This window comes from Mastacembelus armatus, unplaced genomic scaffold (assembly GCF_900324485.2).
Source record: "Mastacembelus armatus unplaced genomic scaffold, fMasArm1.2, whole genome shotgun sequence".
Classification (NCBI taxonomy): Eukaryota; Metazoa; Chordata; class Actinopteri; order Synbranchiformes; family Mastacembelidae; genus Mastacembelus; species Mastacembelus armatus.
Window position 1 is genome coordinate 37,006 of NW_022872885.1, and position 14,891 is coordinate 51,896.

A 14,891-nucleotide genomic window follows, 5' to 3' on the forward strand; every position below is an offset into this window, starting at 1 on the left:
TTACTGTTACTGTTAATAGGCCAAAATTGTATTTATATAATGATTAGATCATCAATCCCAGTGCCTTATGGTCTTTATATTACACGGCTGATTAACCATCTGTTCAGAGGTTTGTTAGAAATATGACTTTTTGATTTTACTTTGACTCTGCCTTCTATTAGAAACTAGCTTCGGTGATTATTTGTGGACCTCATATATGATAAAAGAATTTAATTAAAAGTATGACCTTTCCACCTTAGATTATTTTACTTCAATCTGTTAAGGGGTACGGGGTAGATAAAATAAAATGAAAATAAAAAATAATAGTAAATTAGTGGCATAATTTTGGTTATTATTTTTCATCCCTTACATGTAAATCTCATGACCCCTTGTGGGGGTCCCAGCTCCTTGGATGGGAGCCACTAAAAGAATGGCAGTGATGCAAACTATTAATACAAACACCGGACCTGTCCGTACTTATCATCCATTGCGTTACAAAACTCAGGCCCACAGCACTGCAGTAGAAAGTCCAAGCAAAACCAGAAAATAACTGTTCAAGAGAGTTTCACAAATTTTAGTCTTTCATTTTTTACATTATTGTGTCACCTTCCCTACTGATGTTGCAGTGGTGCCAAATTTGAATAGATTTGAAAGAACTAATATTTTTTCAAACATGGTTGAATCAGCATGGGTGAAAAATACATAGCCAGAGCATTTATTCCATATTTATATGGACTAGTTTGAGCTAAATTCTTATTATTGGTTTGAGTGTGTGAACCTACTACCTTTTTTTTTTTTGCTTTAGATGTCGATTTTGTTTGAATATTCCCTTTTTTATTTTTGTTTTTGTCTTTAGTAGAATGCATTTGCCATTTACCTCTTCTTAATATAGTAACATCTAAAATGCAGAGTGGTAAAGGTTATAAAAACCCAAATCTTCCTCTGCTATCACAGGGATTTATGACCCCCATGTTTTTCAGTGGCTTTCACCATCTTAGCAAATTTAGTGTGAATAGCTCTAGATCAAAAGACCTTCATGTATGTGGTAGTGTTTTTGTGTGGGTGTCTACATGAGTGTCCAATGTGGGCTCTCTGATCATCTTGGCTTTCATAGTGGCAGGATGGGCTCATTGTATTGTCTGAGGGGAAACACACACACACACACACACGCACGTCTGGGTGTTATCAACTCTAGACAATACAGATGAACAGGACAATAACAGGAGAGAGTGTTGTCCTGCGTGCCAGCCAACACACACATACACTCAACATGACCTCATACCTGATCTAATGACACAAGTAGAGCCCTTCTCCTTGTTTCCTCTGCTTCACTAGATGAAATATAATCGTTTTTGCCAACATTCCTCCCATATTTGAGAAGCTGTGTTATAAGAAGTACATTTTAAACTATAATGCTCAGTTGATTTATATTTTATGCAGCACTAAGTCTAAAGTTGGTCCAAAAGGTCACAAACAGGCATTGATCACATTTCATTTCATCCCCTTGCTGCAAATAGTGACATTAGGTCACATCCATACCTTGTCTAAGTACCAGACTAATTGGTGATGTTGGTGTAAGTGGTCCCAAACAAAAAGACGTGGAGCATAAAATTTTGAGTTTGTGCAAGGAACACAGGAGGAGGAGAGGACGTGGAGGTGCAGGAGAGGGGACAAGAGGGGAGTTTTATTCTGTGTTTTGGGGGGGCAAGAGACAACTCGGCTGGAAAAAAAAAAAAAAACTTCTTCCAAGCACAGCAGAGCAGGAGGAGGGGCTGAGTTTTCACAAATCACTCCCCAGAGAAAGAAAGAGGAGGGCAGGGCTTGTGATTGTGCAGCACTACTTGTTGTTGCCTGCCTGAAGGAGTGAGTGTGTAGTCTTTGAGCCGGTCAGTCAGCCAGTTATTGAAACTATGAAAGGCAATACATTCACTAAAAGTATATAAAGCCAAAAGACAGATAAGAGCAAATATCACGAAGAGGAAAAAGGAAAAAAGTCTTTGTGACAGGTAGGAGTGAAATGTGTGTCAGTTCATTTGTGTTGATGTGATTATGCATGTTTATAAAGTAGCTCTGTGCAGGGATGTGTGATGTTTTACTCTGGCTGCTGTTTATTTTAATACACTCCCTGTCCCTGTCTCTTAGCTGTTCTTCTCTCCACTCATTTGGCTAAATTGTTTGCAGCTTGTAGTAAGTTAGATTTACTCCGGGACTTTTTGAGCAATACATTGCCTTCCCAAGGCACTGGGTGTAACTGTGGTTGCTGAAGTTGGTGATACTAACTGTGGAAATCCCAACAGGAAATAATTACATGAATTATGACAGATAAGACCAGTGGTATTTGTTTAATCAAGATTTCTTTTTCTAGTTTACTTGTGTTTTGACTAACTTTGCTCAGTAAAGTTGTGTATCTTGGATTTCCAATATATTAAAGTGTTTTACTGTGTAGATAAGTGATTCAATACAATTCTCTGCTTATGAGGTGTATTATAATAATTTTTTTTTACAAGTAGTCATTATATGACATCAGTTGTTAAAACAGTAAATGTAAATACTTTATTAAAGGCTTCACTTTCTTGCTGACAGGTTGAGGGACTGCTTCTATGACTTTTGAGAACATATCTTTAAACAGCAAGCTGCCAACAAGCTGATGACAGGCAGACGTGCATCTGTGTGTGCAGTGTTGATGTTTTGTGTGCTGTACAGATAAACACACATGTAACAGACTGTTTCAGACATTAGTCATGGAGCCGGTGAGAATTTACGCAGAAATATGTCTGTGTTGGGTTCTTAGAGCTCAGCATTAACTGTGAGATGGTCATGTGTTTCCAGTGGTCGTAGTGTTGCGTGTGTGTGTGTGTGTTATTTGCCTCAGTTGAGTGAGGTGGTTGGTATACCAGCCAGCCGTCAGCACTATGTAGTCTGTTGGTCTTAACACTGGCTGACTCACTGACTGACTAGTTGGAAGTAAAGGCACATTTGTTCATGTATTTTACTTAAGTATAGCATTAACTAACTTGAACATCACCACTTTAAACTTAAGTATTTTTTTTATTTAAGTTAAGTTTAAGTAAATTTTTTTGGGAAATAGACTTTTATTTGCATTATTGCAAAAATACTGAGAAAAAGCAATACAGTTCTCATATCTGTATGCTAAATATGAAGCTAAGCATAAAGAAATGGAGAAATACAGCTAGGCTGGCTCTGACCCAATCTCTGCATACCTTTAAGTGCATTTGTTGAACCCTTACAAAAACAGAAAAGTAAAAACTACAAATTTGCTTTTACAGTTGATTTCATGGTGGAACTAACAAAAAAAGCCAGGGCAGCTGTTTTCACCTGCATCCATTCTTTACGCTGCGTTAAGTTAACCATCTTCTGGCTTCATATATAGTCTACAGACAGAGTTTTTTTCTCAGCTGACTGTTACTTGCTAACTTACCTGCTATCTTTAGTGTAGTTTAAACATAATTTTAAGTACTGCCCAAAGTTATATGTTTAAGGTATTTACAAGGACTTTGACCTTCTTATATACTACTTTTAAGAAAAAATTTTTTAGATCAGCCACCATTTACAGCTCATTCACAATATCAGTGACTGTACAGAGACAACACATTTTCCTCGCGCTGTGTGAGAGACAGGCACACATAGATTCAGAATTAGTATATGGCAGATACTGCTGTGGGATTTGATAACCGCCTCATTAATATGTTGCACACATACTAACACTGGCAGGCCCACACACTGAAGAGCGCAGTAGGACACCTCTCTCTCCTGCTATAACAAAGGCCGGCTCTAAACAGTGGTCATGTGACAGTTGTTCCCATTGTTCACTTTTGGCCAGGGGTGGTTTTGCTAATGCACTTGTGTGTTTGTGTGTGTGCGCATGCCATAGCAGGAAGACACTTTAAATCAGCCAGAGGAAACCCCTCATTCCCAAGCATGTTGATATTTGTGTTTGTCCTCCCTGTTGTGTGCATGTGTAATCAGAAATATTGTATTATATAAACCACAGATTCTGTGTTAAACACAGTAGGCCACAGTACTGAATTACATGGGACCTATTGTGACTTCTTAATGAGACCTGGTGGTCCTGGAAATGCCCAGTTTTTAAAACCACTACTTCAGTGGATTAACAACAAAGCTTTCTGCCTCCTGATTGAAGTGTAGGGTTGGCTAGAGGAACAAGGAGTGAGCTTAGCATCAAAACATGAAATTACATTGAATTTCATTTAATTGGAAAGTTGTGTCCTGAAACTTTGTGGGACAGAAAAGAAAGCTCAAGGGATAGTTGGTAAAAAGGCGGAAAGGAAGAGAGAAAAATATTTGTTTTATTGCTAGTAATCCTTTATAATGAGCAGCTTGCCGTCTAAATGTTTACTCTGCCATTTCCTCTTCCTGTTAATCTGCACTTGTTTCCCACCCATGGCCTTGTGTTTCTGTGTGTGTCTATGTATGTGTGTGCGATAGAGTTCCCAAACCAAGGCTTTCACTATGTTGCACTAGTCTCAGTTCAGAATATTTTGTCGTTTATACCATGGTCAAGGAAAACTCCTAGAATCAGGTGGAAACTAGGGGACGCTGTTGTTTCTTGATCTTTTACTCCACAATAAATTCCCATTTCATAATTTCTTTTAATGTTCAAGGTGTCAGTTTTGATTTGTGTGCCGTCCCAGAAGATGCATGGCAGGCTAAACAGCTGTATGTTCTTCAAGAAGCTGGGAACAACCTACCTGCCAAGTACACTGCATGTGTACATTTTTTATTTGGATGTAGTACAGCTATAAACCATCTAGCATTACATATGTATAAAATAAAATATGACTTTTGCTTTTCATGCTTTGTGCCAAGTTACCAGTTAACTCAGTCCATAAATGAACTTTAGTGCACGAACATTTAAAAATACCTTCTTTTTACAAGAGGAAGTTGTTTTTTGTAAATGGTGATGACATGTGTGATAATGTCCCATTATAGAAAATAATGTAGTAAATGCCAGCACTCATTTGTGGGTTTCTGATGCAGGGCAACCTGACCGGTGACTGAACAGCTGCAGGGAGGAGAGGATGAAGCAGGGAAAGAAAACCAGGAGGAAAAAAAAAAACCTCTATTTTTATAAGAGTTGCAAAGACAAAGGCCAGAAAGAATCTGAAGAAGTGAGAAAGAATAAGAGCTGACATCATGCTGGACAGAAGGAGAGACAGGGTGTGTGGAGGGGGGGGCAGGCATGAGGGTGAAAGAGGAAGATGGATGAGTAGTGATAGAGTCAAAAGAGAGGAGTGATTGAAATAAGGCAGAAAAGTGGAATAGCATGGTAGGAGTAGATGGAGCGAGGAGGGGTTAAAGGGGAAACGGAGAGGAGAGTAGATGAGAATTTTTTCACACTTTAACAGCATGTGGCAATGGCTTCCTGTAGCTCCTAGCATGAATAATTTATTTATACGATTAATTGACAAAGTTTTAATGTGCTTAAGTGCTGTGTGTCTGTTGTTCACTCAGTAAGAGTCTGTCCTTTCTCCTGTGTGGGAGGGGGCGTGTGTCTGGCAGATGGTCAGGGCCACACACACAAATACACATAAACACACAGCTGACCATCTTATAATAGGTCCTCCTCCTGTAGTCATTCTGCCCCTCAGAGGAATCCATTCTCTGACCCAGCATGCCTTAGCAGGACTTTTACAGTCTCTGTGTCTATATAAGCATTACTTCACACTGGAAGTTTTGAATTGGCCAGCTGTTCCTTTCCCAAAACCTGTATTTGCATTTTTATTGACATTCATTGTAGCAAGCTGGTGACTTAGTGGTCTCCTGCTATAGCAGGGTTTAGTTCCATGTAGGATTCAATTCCAGGTTTCCTGTACTTGTCAAGCTCCATGGCCTATGAAGATCCTATCAGATTTATTTATTTATTTAGCTCCTGGACAGTTAATGTGCTTTCTATATCTGTAGTCAGGTTGTGCTTTTGGAGCTGCAGAAACATTTTAGTGAAACTATCTACTTTGTCAAAATGCTCTCAACTCTTTGACAAAGGATATGAATATGCAGCTTGTAACACATTTTGATTTGATTATATTGTGTATCTTGCAGTATCATTTTATATTATCCAGTTGAAAATGTTGACTATTTTTATAGCTACAATCATCTAAAATGTTCCTAAGTGTCTGCTTCCTTGCTGCATAATTTTAAAGAAATACTCCATTTGCTTTCTTCTTCATTCTTTCTTTCTTGTAACAGCTAGACTAGCTTCATGAAAAAAGTAACTTCTAATGTTTTCAAAGCTGTATTGTTTAAACTCTGTATGTTTGTTTTTATCACTGAATATGACAATAATAAGCTAGACATAGAGTATTAATCTGTTAGCTTGTGCTATTTCCTCAAAAACAGCTGAATAGTAAGTTGCCAGATTTATACACTTTAAAAACTCTAATCAGAACCCATGTGATTATTGCTTGTGTTGATTGCTAATGAGATGTAACATGTAAACAAGGCAAAGTGCATTTTTCTTCTGTTGATGAGTATTAACTGTTTACCATTGCTACCAGTCTGTATACTATAGGCTAAACATTTTGATCTTTCTCCCTGTCTGCAAGACAATTAATCATTTCACAAAGTGTTGGATTATTAATTATAATCTTGTATTCCAATATATTTGGCATTTACATAGCTTTTGTTTTTGTAAAGCATGCTGGTAGATTCTATATGGCAATACCTTACTGCACAAGAATTTCAAGTATTACAGTGGCAGGACACACAGTTTACTCTGCAGTCTACTTTCTCTGATTATAATCAGGGTGTTCAAATTGAGACACAATAACAAACACATAGTTAGATAGTTATTCAGGTCAGATTGTTGTCTTTGATGAGATTAGCAGTAGGGAGGGTGTGTGGAATCTCCTACCTTTCAGTCTGCCGTGTCCGTCACCGATGGTATTTTCGTTTGTACAGTATGACTAACTGCTGCATGGTGAGCGACTCAGAGCAGATGATAGCTCTCCAGTCATCATCATGCAGCAGGGGAATTTACCAAGACCCTGCCCAGTGTTTTCCATCACTTCCAACCTATCTGTCCTGATCATAGGTTTATTTACATCTGCTTGTCTGTATGTCATAAGTTGTGTGGTGTTTTTTTTTTTTTGTTTTTTTATATGCTTTTCCCAAAGTTTGGGTAGAAGCTGTTTTAAAAGCTTTGCTGGAAGATAAACAATTTAAACATATTCTAATAGTGGAGTATGTTGATAAAATACTGCCTTAAGCTGAGGTGGAGGATGTGACATATTTTGTCATGATTGCTGACAGGAAGCTGAAGTCAGCTTTCTGTCTAATCAAAATCTTATTGGCTTTGAGCCCAGCACCATGTCAAAACTGGCAGGGGTTAAAATTTCCAATTCAGCTTCGATCTTCTCTGTTTAAATCAGTAAAAATCATTGTAAATAGTTTTAGGATTAGATTTTAAAATTATGCTTCATCTCCAATGATAACATCTGACAATCTGACATCACTCACTGTAAAGCATTATTATCTACGTCAGGTAAACAAGATTAACAATGTTTCTGTCAGTGTTTTCATTGAAACCATCTTGGATAAAAACATGTTGTTGAATGTGTCCTTGTAAAGTTGTTCCCTATACAGAGATTTATTTAATTTAAACAACAAATCCAGTATATCAGAAGATTTGTTATTATTACGTTTGTATTCTTTTAATTTAAAAAGCAAAAAACAGTACATTAGCCATTTAAACATGTTAAAATCACATTCCCTAGCTGAAAGTACTGGTGTAATATTATGTAAAAGAATGTTTTATTTCCCAATAAGCAGTGTGTTAGTGTGTATTTCTGTATGCATGATGAAAAGGTAAATGACTGCTAACCATGTGAGTATCTCAGAGAGGGCACTGGTTGCACTCATTCTCTTGTATCATGTACCATAATACTTCATGTCAATGAATGCTGCACAGTAGTGTGCTTGTGTGTTTCAGATCATCATCATATTTACAGCAGGTCAAATGTTTTACATCAATGTGTAGAATTTTACAGTTCAACTTTCTGTCTTCTATTACGGAACTGTCTGAGGTTATAACAAACCTGGAAAAACATTTGTTCTGTGAGGTTCACTTATCTTTCTTTGTCTTTACCACCTTAATAAAGAGTAAATCAAACATAATCTCTGTGTAAAAGTAGTTTAGATGTATGTACAAACTATTCTGTCAGAAATTCTTGTAAAAGAGATGATTGTGGACCCTCCTTTTGACTTTTTGTGTTTGTGTGTTTGTTTCTTTCCAGAGTTGAGGATGATGACAGAGGGCGTTTTGCAAGTCTGCCCAGGTCTCTCCATGCACACCATACCCTGGGAGGAGGCACCACTCTCCCTGGAGTCCCCTCAACCTCAGTTGGTGTCTCCAGCAACAGCAGCTGCTCCTCCAGAAGGCTCCAGAGCTCCCTCACCTCCTCCATGGACCTACTCAGCTCCAGAACTGGGTGAGTTGGGTAGCAAAAGTGGCTCTCAGCTCAATAATGGTTTTTAAAGATTCCCATCAGAATTATGCATCTGATGAGTTAAACGTGCCCACATACTGCATGCTGGTATTTTTTTTCACTGTTTTCTGTAATTCCACTTAGGTTTAGAAAATAAAAATAACAATTTGATTTTTAAGAAAAAGAAAATACTGTGAACAATCCTTATTTAAACCCACAGACCATAATTTAAACTCTGAAGGAAACCCCAAACTTACCTCAAAGTACTAAATAGTCAGACTAAATTAGAGGAAAATGTGTTTAAGATGGTAGAGAGAAAATCTGAATGCTGCTTACGAGGAAATTCTAAGGAAAAACAAAGTACGAAGTCTTGTTTATTTTTGTTGAGATTTTCTCCATTCATTCTCTTTTCCCTTTCTCAGTCTCCCAGGGCAAGATGCTGGCCTGTCGGAGCTCCCTGCTGCTGCCTACCAGCCAGTTTCAATTCATGGTACTCTGCCTCGACGTAAGAGAGGGGGGGCCAATATCAACCATGGGAAGTACACCTGGGACACCCGAGCCAATCACACGCAGCCATTAGTTTGTGTGAACACATCACAAGTTCCTGGGCACGTCCATCAACCCATGATCTCTCCCGTGGTTCAAAATATCATTGATGACTTTCATGGTTACAGGTAAATACATGTACAAATGTGTATGTATCTGTTTCTATATTCGGATATTTTCGGTCTGTTTGGTTTTGTCAATCACTAACAAGCATATTCCTTCCCTGTGCTGATTTAGCCATGAAATAAATCATAATTTTGGTCATAGTTAAATAAGACTTCAGTTTTTCCTTGCTCTAATTAGATGGCTTTGAAAAAAGTTGATCCCTGCTTATATGGCAGTTTAAGCAGGTTAAGTTCACAATAGAGCTGAGTCATTATTTTCTAATTGTGAATATTTGTGAGCACAATATGAGTTTTCTTTTATTATGAAGTGAATATATTTATATTTTGGCCTAACAAAACAAACCATTGTTAGATTTCATTTTGGGCTGTGGAAAATAAAATAACCAATTAATCAATCAAAAAAATCTGTATGATTCCACAGTAACAATCATTCCTAGCTTTACAGTCATTACACTGCAATGGATTGTAGTGACCCAAGATACAGCAAACAAGAAATGTAATAGATTCTTCTCAAAGAAACTTCTCAAATGTTTTTGCAGCCCAGTGAGCTTCCCTGATATTTATATATGCTCAGTGTGAGAGGTTTCTGCAAGCATTTAATACATTCTGAGTATGACATTTTAAATAAATCTGAGGTTTTGTAAAATGAATAGTGAAGGAGTATAATCAGTGAGTATTTAATATTTGAATGATGTGATGAATTAAACACCAGACTCACTGGTGTGTGGAGTAAAAACTTACTTACTTACTTACTAAAATTGTTCCTCCTTAAAGTGAAGAAAGAGAGTTGGGAGTTGGATGGAGAAAGGGGTTGTTGTAAGAGAGAGCCCAGAGGGGCTGTAGCAGTCAGCTCAACTTCAGAGAGAACACACACAAAGTCACACACCTCATCTTTCATCATTTCTCTCATCTTTCTATCTTTAGTGTAGAGTTACAACAGACTGTATCTGATGTAGCCAACTTTGTGTGTGTGTGTGTGTGTGTGTGTGTCTGTCTGTGGGTGCTTGTGTAGCCCCCAGCAGTTGGGTTACCTTTGTAGGTCTGGGTGTGGCAGGACAGATCACAGGTTACTGTGAACTCTTTGTCTGCTCTCTCTGTTTTTCAATGCTGGATACATTTCATATACTGCTGACACACAGCAGCACAATTTGTCAGGTCAAATTCAGCCTGTGCAGGTGCTTAAATAGCTGCTACCATCAAACTCCTGCTCTCTTTTCATGGACTTTATAGGTATTGTTTCCCTGATTTTACTTTTGAAATGTCGACTGAATAGGAACAGACTTAAGTTGTATTTCTAATCCCTAGTTTGTGTTCCAGTCAATTCTTTAATAATGCATCAGCTGCACCTAAATGTTTGTTTCCATTGTTTTATAATTTCATATCAGCAGATATTTGGGTAAGAATATTTAAACTGAAACACAGATAATAATGCAATTCCAGTCAGTTCACAGTTTAGTTTCCACAGTTTAGTTTCCTATAATATGATAAGGGAGTGGATCTGTAAGGTATGTAATCGCTGGTCACTTGGTCTTGACTTTCCATTGCTCATGCTGTCAGCTGACCTTTGGCCCCTGACCTTATGTTGCACTAACTCCTTATTGGTCAGTTTGTCTTTGTGTTAACCTCTGTGAGCAACTCAACTCAATAGACCACCAGGAGAGGAGGGGAAGTCAGAGGGAAGCAGCAAAAAGAATGGCGTAGGGCAAAGGAGAAGGATAAGAAAGGGTTGGAAAGGTGCTAGTGACAGACTGTTGACACAGGCAACTTTTCCCTTTGTCAGTAATTTAAAGGAATAGTTTGGGATTTTTCAAGTTGGCCTTAAAATTATGTTGATGTATCTTTATGTACATGAGAGTAGGTCTTATTCTGCTCTAAGTACTTTCCATGGAGCAAAGAGTGGCACGTTTTTCTTAAATACATGACATAAGTTTCACCTCAGATGAACTTTGAAATGAGTTTTTGTACAGAATGAACGTTGCGCAGTTTGTCCCTCTTCGCCTACATCATTGTGATGTTCAGGTGGAAAACCGTAGAAGTAGCAGCAAATAAAATCTATTCTCATTCTTAGTTTGTATTGAGTCAGAGCTTTACTGTGGAAAAACACTGACCTCTATAGGGTGCCTGTAAGCCCCACACCTTGCTCTTTCCATTGCAGTCTCTCTCTCTCTCTCTCTCTCTCTCTCTCTCTCTCTCTCTCTCTCTCTCTCTCCCTCCCCTACTCTCTATCACACACATAAATATAGTGAAATCCCCAAACTGAAGCCAGTTGTGGTTGTGCTGACTATTGTGTGGTGAAGCCAAAGAACAACAGTCACCAGAAAAAGACTGCGGCGAGTGCTGCCTTCTTCTGCCCTCCATACTTCTTGTTTTTTTTGTTTTTTTTGTCCTCTGTATGGCTTCCATTCTTTGTCTTCATTTCTTTGCATCTGACTGTGTTGCAGGTCAGTATCGTGGTTGTAGAAGCACAAAGGGCCTATGTTGCTGTTTCAGCAACATGGGCAGAAAATGGCAAAGTTAGCTGTGGTCAACTTGTGTAGTCTGGAATGCCTGGCCCTGGAAATCTCGCATCGACCACACTGTGTTTCTTTTAGTGCCGCAGTCAGATTTACTAAACGTTTGAGACCACAGATACTTCCTTCATTCATTTCTTCATTCTCCTTCTCATAATCTTTTCTCTACTTCACCTTCAGAATTGATGAGTTTTACAGTAAGTGGATAAGCTATTACTGCTCACTGAAAAAAACATTTTTATCATTCTTTTTCAGACACATCAATCAATGCAGTCAAAATGCCTTATCCATATATATGTAGCATCTCATATGTAGGCCAATTAACCATGGTGTGCATTTTACAGCAGAATTTAAATGAATTCATGAATATGATATATATATATATATATATATATATATATATATATATTGACTTTGTTTAAATTGTAGTGAAATTGTCTACTAAATTAAGATTATACATTAGTAAAACCCAGTCAAGAACAGCTGATGTGCATTTTGTTGTGAGAATAAGATTCATGAGGATGTCAGAATGTGTTGGATTAGGGATCTGTGGGCCTCACACAGAGTAACTTGCCATATACTGCATTTATTGGTTTTACTAATTTCATTCTGCAATAACTGTAGGGGCAGGGGAGACCTGAGGACTCCACCTTCTACAAATCATGACTATACATTGTTGTGAATCAAGGCTTCTGTTTAGTTACATAACTCAATCCTGCTTATTGTTTGGGCCATATTTAAACTGAGAGAGCTTATAGCTAAACATCTTAAGTTCGGTAAGTAATGGACTGTGCTAATATTCCCGTGGGAACGCTAGTATAGGCTTAAGGGATTTAAACTACCAACCTTGTTAACATAGCTGGAGATTTCAGCTAATTACCTCTTTCACTGAGCCCCTGGCTGTAAGCCTCCTGTAGAGAAAGCTACGGCAATACACTGAAGTACCAACATTCAGGACAAAGAGCACACTGAAAATAATGGCGTGGCATATTTTGCATGGAACATAATATAAGTATCTCAAAATAAAAATACTAAAGTATAATTCCAAAAAGATTGACATGCAGATTGCAAATGGCGAGCTGGTTTCTGATGTGGTTGTGAACAGTTTTTAGATGGATGAGGGATTCTAAGAAAAATGCAAAAAAAGCATTAAAAATGCTGCTGGTGCTTTTTCTGTGTGTGCTGTAACCTCTCTGTGAATTCGTCAGTGGACTCAGAAAGTTAGGCGTGTGGCTGCGATGTGTGTTATGTTGGGGGTGGAGAGAGAAAGAGTGAGCGAGGCCAAGTCAGGCAGGCAGTGAGCGAACATGTTTACCACTGACTGAGAGAAAGAGTGAGAGACGCACACAGAAAAAGGGAGAAAGCAGTGTTAAAGAAGTTCAGTGTGAGGTGTGGTTTTAACCAGGGAGGGGAACCCCCTTTTCAAGTGTGGCCTACTGTGTTTGGGATTGATCTTTCTGCACAGCTGTACTTTCCTAGTCTAGAATATGGCTTGTTTGGACACTTGTTGGGATCGGTGAAATTTATTTTAAAGTGCCACATCTTCATTGAATCATATCATCTGTTAAAGGAGCTGAACAGTGTTCAAACTACATCAGCATCAGCACCAGCTGGGACCCACTTGGATCCAAACAGCTCAGCAGTATTTGTAGAAGGAACTTGTGAGCAACCAAAGCGTAATTGTTTAGTGACTCTTTGATTGTGGAAGTGAATATCAGCACCAAGGACGCAGCAGGTTGGTCCCAGTAACAAGATGTATTCTCTAAACCGGACCTTGTCTCTGTCTGTGTTCCCCAGGGAGCCTGCCACAGGCCTGGACGCCACAGTGGACTATGTTAAGGTAGGAACAATAAATATTGTGGTACCTATTGTATTTGTAACTTCTAGGAACAACCCAAAATGTCCTGTTATATGTGTAATATGTTATAATATTCTGCTTGTGGTACTGTATGATGAAAGACAGATGTTTCACAGAAATGAACAGTTTTTTTCTTTTCTTCTTACTGTGTACGTAACATGGTTTATCCACATAGCTGCAAACTGATTTAGTAAGTTAACACCATTCTAAGGACTTATTTTACAGCAGTAGAAGAGACGCAAAACATACAAAAGGAAACTGAAATGGATAAGAGATGTGTAAGTTTGAATTTGGTTTAGTACGCGACGTAAGATAAGATAAGTGAAGATATAAATTATTTGGGTCCATAGAGAAATTGTTTTGACTGTGATACAGTATCATCCCTAAAAACCATATGGAACCAGGTCGCAGCTGTGCAGCGCCACGTTGTGCTGTGGGTGCACATAAGCTCACTTCTTATTGTAGTCGAAAAATAAAAGAAACTAGTAATACTACTCATTTACAATATCTCAAACTCTCTGCCCTGTTGTAGAAATACTGCAAGAACAAACACTTTGTCAGGTGACATGCAGGTTAAGACGTAACGTAAAATCATCAGGAATTGCTATTTCAGTGACAGACACTGGCTGTGAAAAACCATTCAGTTGTTTCTGCAGGTCTTAAAAGCAAACATCACTCATACGATAAATTAATCTAATTACCTCTGGATTACAAGGATAACATGCCACTAAATCATAGAGACTGTGTGGCAGCTGTCAGACTGCTGCAAATCATATTCACACACTCACCACCTGAGTCCCAGCTTTCCTCGGTCAGACGGAGGTGTTGACTTGGTGCTGAGATTCTGTTATCACAACCTCAAGTCTTCGTGCTATTTACTTCATATTTAATAAGACGGTGCCTGATTTACAGCATCATTTAGTTAATTTCAAGCGCGTTCTTGTCAAGTTCTTGTGCTCTATTGTTAAAACAAGATTGAGCAGTGACTGAGGTAAGAATGTTGGCTTACTGTGGTAATTGGAAAGATAAAAAAGATAAAAAGTTGGAAAAAGATCTGTTTATGTAAACACCATATTTACAACATGGTCATCATTTAATCCTTTGGTTACAGACAGTGTTTCAGATAGTACTGGTTTAGTGCTGCTAGTGAAAGGATAACCCATCTTTACTTATATGGTGAAGGCATATACTGCAAAAACACCTTATCCTGGTGTGTAAAGTTTGTTCTGAACCTTCTAACTGGATAAAACATCTTCACAAAACTCAAACGATATGATTTTGTTTTTCATATGATTTTATTATATGACTTGTGATTGAAGCCTCCTTCGGGTTAATCAGTAAAGACGAAATCATAATGCAAAATTGAATTTATCAGCACCTTTTTAAATATCACATTATTAGCTTATTT

General features: G+C 38.1%; 1 protein-coding gene across 1 annotated transcript in view; it reads left to right on the plus strand.

The window, feature by feature from the left end:
- Nucleotides 1-14,891, plus strand: part of LOC113140230 (breast cancer anti-estrogen resistance protein 3-like) — a 57,339-nt gene that overhangs the window by 17,385 nt on the left and 25,063 nt on the right. Inside the window, 4 exon segments of the mRNA XM_026324032.1 lie at nt 8,253-8,264; nt 8,267-8,447; nt 8,867-9,118; nt 13,423-13,465. Coding sequence (XP_026179817.1) covers nt 8,253-8,264; nt 8,267-8,447; nt 8,867-9,118; nt 13,423-13,465 — 488 coding nt within the window.